The following is a 5434-nucleotide window of genomic DNA, read 5'->3' as shown; positions in this document are numbered from 1 at the left end:
GCATAGTCCTGGGGCTGTATATTGTGTTCCCAAGAAGACGTATGTGCCAAAACACACACAGGATCAGAGCCTGTGACCCTTTGATATCTCTGTGCTGTTTATTACACATAGTCGTAGCCTTTAGATGCTCGCTAGGTTGTTTTCTCTCCAGAATAACATAGTGTTTGTTTTGCTATCCCCAGTCCCTCTTCCCCTGCTCCAGGGCAGGAAAGTGCTGGGAGTTTGGGCTCGGAGGCTGGCAGGAAATTTAAAACGGCAGCAAGCTGCTGCTTGGACCTCTCCCAGGCATTTTTTTTTCCATCAATGCAGGAGACTATTTAATTGGGGGCTGACTTGTCAAACTTAACTATTGAAGCTCACCAGTAGCTGCACAACCACTGACGGTGATTTTTTCCCCTCACTGTCTCCTTCTTTTGATAAACTCCCCATGATGAAGATGCTGCTGAGGCTGATTGCTCTGCTCTCTGCTGTCCTGGTCGCCAGCTCAGCTCCTCCGACTTGCTATTCGAGAGTGCTGGCTCTGAGCAAAGAAATTACAGAATCTTTTAGGGATTTACAGACCTCCAGAGACATGGTGAGTCTATCTAAAAACCATTCCTGCAAAGAAACTTGGGGTTGCTAGTTTCTGGCAGAAATATCTATGAAAACAAAGTTGCAGTGGTCTTTCTTCTTTCCGGCAGGACCCATGTGTGGAGACGCTGCCCAGGCTGTATTTGGACATACATGTAAGTTTTCACTCTTCTTTCTTGCTGCTGTGCAGTTAAATCAGCTAACGAAGAGAGAGAATAAATGCTTAGACTCTACTCCAGAAGAGTGCTTTGAAATTAATTTTTCAAAGCTTAATTAACCGGAGAGGTGGGAATAAAAAACAAAAAGAAATATAATTTTGGGTCTTAGTAAAATCCCTGTGAAGCTTCAGAGATTATGCTTGTTTAAAGATTCAAAAATGAGGTAATTCTGAAGTGATTACCATTTGCATATTATTAATTTATTCTGACTGCACCTTTTAAGAAGCAAGAATGCTTAGAGTAATAGTTTAAAGGGGAAAAAAGAGTAGAATTAATCTTATTTTACTTTGTTTTATAGCATATGTGGCTACCAGCACTGCAGTTTTAATAAGTGGGAGTGAAGGAATACTTTGCTAGCTTTTCCTTTTTAAACATTCGTTTGCCAAAGCTAGAAAAAAAAAAAAAGGTATTTCGGAGAATATAGAAGTGTGATACTGAGCAAAGACAGTCTTAGTTATCTCCAGGGAACACAAATAGTCTCCTGCCCAAATAGTTTATATTATAGCATTGTGTCCTGGGACAGTGACACACTACTTATGTTCCCAGTGCTCCCTGAGCAACTAACAAATAAAAAATAGCAGACAAGCCAAGAAATGTCTGACACATTTTGCAGGAGTGATTACACTGTGAAGTCTTGCAAGCCAAGAGGCAGTGGGTTTTAATTCCAGGATTGCCAGAGCCTCTCTTGTAACAAAGATGAAGCAATGCAGCTCCAGTGCTTTAAATCTGGAGTGGGGGTGCTTACTTACCTACCTTACAGGGGGGTTGTGAATTTAATCCTACCGATGCTTTGCTTTGATAATACAGGGTGTGAAGGAGAATTACTCCAAGAAAATTTTCCCTAGTGCTCCCAATATTAGCTATTTTATGGGTACACAGAAATGATGCCTGTGAGACTCTGATAATACTTTTCAGCAACTAAGCGAGGAGCTCTCTTAAAGTGAACTCGGATACTGTAGGTAACTCCACCAGCTCCAGGAGCTGATTGTACTGGCACTGGTGTCTCCTAAAGCATGATTCTCTCCCTAAAGCGTGTGGTAAAGGTGCTGCAGACCAAAATACATTCTTCTGAGCACTGATTTTGAGCAGATACTGTTTTGAAATTAATTTTCCTAATTAAAGGTTTACATAGATTAGAAGCAGGAATCCAAGGTTCCCACAAAGCAGTAAGGATTTTTAAATTATGGGTGATTAACATAGATCTGCATTTGTGCAGTGTTACAAATATCTCCTTGGCTTGTTTTTCAGAATTACTGTGTATTGGCAAAGCTCCGTGATTTTGTGGCATACCCCAGATGTGATAGAATGCTTCAAGTGAGTGCTCTGAAGGAAAAAGCCCGGAGCCTGTACACCATTATGATCTCCTACTGCAGAAGGGTAGGTCCAGATGCAACAACAGGGATGCAGCCTCTGCTTTTGACCCACTCCATCTCCCTGTGTCCCCTGGCTTCAAGACTGAATCAGGGCCTGAGCATCTGAATATTTCACTGCTTTGTGCCTTCCTCCTTATAATGTTAGTTATCTCACTTGTTCCTCCAGGACCTGGTGTTCCTTACTGATGATTGCAACGCTTTGGAAAATCCTGTCCTGTTTCCTGCTGCACCCTCCATCATTCAGAGCTAAAATGGAGTCAGACCAACAGCTTTACCTGGGATATTCTAAAGGAGACCAAAAGCCAAAACATATGTATGCAGTCAGCTACAACATTAACAGCTAAGATCTTTTTCAGGCACACTAGCAATATTATCTTAGACCTACCTTTTTTTCCTCAGCCATGGCAGGAAATGAACTGCATGCCTTACATACCTACTGAGCTGCTAGTGAAGCTATGGTTAGAGAGCATTTTTTTCATTTGGCAAGGTATGATGTTTAGCCAAATGTATAAAGTATGTTTTGTTTAAACACTAGATACTGATTTTTTAAACTCTTTTATGAATAACTTCACTCATATAAAGGAAATTTTATTATGATCACTATTCTGTCCTGTCATAAACAGTTCATCTTTTACTAGTTAGGTGTGAAGAGATTTTGCTAATGTGGTTGATAGGAAAAGTTTTAGCCTGAAATGGCTGATGTCTGTCTACCTGCATGTACAATGATAGTTTTTTATGTCAGACTTGTATGAATATAGGTGAAAGTTACCTTTCATGGTGGAAAAATGAATAAAAACAGCCTTCTAAACCAAGATGCTTGTGTTGCATCATGTCTATCAAGACCAACCCCAAAGGTGCCATCCTTATAAACTTGCTTTTCACAGTCACTTGTAAGTTGTTTTTCACAGCATAAGCCATCTTTAGCCTTGTTTCCATAGCAATGGATACTTTGCTGTGTCTATATGATTTGGCAGTGCTTACATTTCTGCCAGGTAAATCTTCCCTTAATGCAAACAATTTCTTTGATGAAATTAGTGGGGTTTTCTTAATAATATTTTTGTGTTGTGAAAGTGTAAGTTGTGAGGCAATTGTTCAAAAAGCCTATTCATGACTTGATCAGATATCTCCAAGATTCAGCTCATATACTGAAATTAATAAAGTTTCCAGATAATACAAACAGATGCTCTGTGTCCCTTCAGCATCTGCAGGACATGTGACCTCTGCAACCAGCAGTTCTTTGGTGCCAAGGAAAAGGCACCAAAAAGGATCTTTCCTCCAGAAAGGATCTTCCCCATATTCATGGAAGTAGCAGCTACTATCCCAGAGAGCCCCTTCCTCCAGTCCATGAAGCTCCCTTAGAGCATTTGCTTGTCATTTATCTGTAACACTGCCAACTCTGCTGACTTGGTCACTCGTGTCTCTGCCTTTTATGTAAATTCTATCTACTGGAACCGTGGGGTTATGTGAGAATCACAGCTTATTTCAGAAAAGGACATTTCTAACCTCTGTCATTCCAGTGAAAGTTTGAAGTTATAAACCAAAAAGATTGACAGCTTTTACAGAAACAGAGGAATCATAACAATTAAAGAAAAAATACATCTGTGTGTGGAGAAAGGTGTTTGTTTGTTGTTGTTGATTTTAGAATTCCTTGATCTGTAGAAATAATAATTCTGCTTTAGTTACTCTTCTCCTATTTCATTAGCATTCTGATACAAATTTGCCAAACTATTCAGCCTAGTGCCAAGTATTATCTATATAACAACAGCAAGTATTGATCAATATGGATCTTTTCTGATTGCTCTTATGCAGACGGATATCTATACATAGAAATATGTGCTTGTATTGGAAGGTGATCCATGTCCATTTGCTTAATCACTAGTGAAGGAAGGAAGCAAGAAACCCACTCAATTTCTACATTTTGGTCACTGCATCTTCTCTGGGCCTCTTTGTATTTGTTTTCAAAATAAATGTTACCAGTATGAATACAGCTCTCAGAAATGCCCAGAACTTAATGTAGATGATCTAGTATTTTCAGATAAAAGGCATGAAATTATGAAACAAATTACAAAAGCTGAAGAGAAATAATAGCTACCAAAAGCAGAATGTGTTCTAGAGCTCCAATAAAAGAACACACTGATGTACATCTATTCATTTCCTGAAAGAGCTTATTCACCTTGTTTACCCTCTATTCTATTCATGACCAGGATTTAGAAAAAAATACTCATAAACTCTCTGAACAGCAAATTTATCTGGAAGCCATTTCAGAAATCTCCATGCCTCTGAAATTTGAATTTCCCATAGGACTGCACAGAAAATTTGACCGTCCCATAGAGCAAGGGAGGGAAACACTGAAACCAGGAGAGATGCAGAGCAAAGCAAGTAAGCAAGTTGGCTTCCTTTTCAATTAGCTTCGATTCTAAGTGGAGGTTCAAGCGAAGTGGCAGATTTTGTACGTCTCTCCTGGAGATGAAATCCCTTTTTAACTAGTCCTACCAATACTCTTGATGAGCCACTTAGTCCACAAACAACTCAAGGCTTCCAAACATGTACACTGACATCTATACTGGCATTGGGTAAACAGTTGTCTGTAGTAGCGCACTCTCTGATCTAGCACAAGGCTGAAATAAAAAAAAATCTCTGAAACAGCTGAAATAGTTCTGCCGATGGAAGAATCACTACTTGGTTTGATTTTTGGATTCTTCATCCCTCCAATCCAGCAATCTTTGTGCAAAAATCTTTTACACACTCTAGAGATACCAACACCAATTTTCTGCATCACCTGCACCCATTCAAGGCCAACTTCTTCAGCAGCCAGCATATTCTGGAAAAAGGACATCTCTTAGTATGCTGGCAGTGACTTCACATTGAGCATTTAAGTACTGGCAACTCTCTAGTTCAAGGAAAAATCCAAACGGAGTTGAACCAGTTGCCATCAGCCTCTGCATTCAAAATCCGCCCTCTCTCTAACTGGGTCCTCCATTTGTCCAGGGTTTCAAACACCACCCGGGGAAGCAAGGAAATACCAAGGACCATACGCTTCCATATATGTATCAAAACCACATCATGGGCCTTGCTTTTCACATCTCCAGAGAGCCCCATGGACACAGTTGGAAAGAAAGCGCTATACAGGCCGCAGAGTGCGCAGAGCTAGCACGGTGACCAGGCTCTATGTGTGCTTGGTAGCTGGAAGCAGCCAGCCAAAGCTGCTAAACTTTGGCCGATTTTTTCCACCTCCAGCTGCCAGAGGGTCTAAACACAGGGTTATTGTAAAAC

General features: G+C 40.3%; 1 protein-coding gene across 1 annotated transcript; it reads left to right on the top strand.

Moving 5' to 3' along the window:
- Window positions 1-288: 288 nt before the first annotated feature.
- CYTL1 (cytokine like 1) lies at window positions 289-2658 on the top strand. Its single transcript, XM_010219848.2, has 4 exons — window positions 289-574; window positions 681-725; window positions 2037-2165; window positions 2328-2658. Exons 1-4 carry the CDS (start codon window positions 428-430, stop codon window positions 2409-2411), a joined length of 405 nt encoding a protein of 134 aa, XP_010218150.1. The 5' UTR covers window positions 289-427; the 3' UTR covers window positions 2412-2658.
- The last annotated feature ends 2776 nt before the right edge of the window (window positions 2659-5434 follow it).

This window comes from Tinamus guttatus, unplaced genomic scaffold (assembly GCF_059628265.1).
Source record: "Tinamus guttatus ecotype Peru unplaced genomic scaffold, ASM5962826v1 Tinamus_guttatus_pri_ptg000052l, whole genome shotgun sequence".
In the NCBI taxonomy this organism is placed as follows: Eukaryota; Metazoa; Chordata; class Aves; order Tinamiformes; family Tinamidae; genus Tinamus; species Tinamus guttatus.
This window is presented reverse-complemented; position numbering and strand designations above follow the sequence as displayed.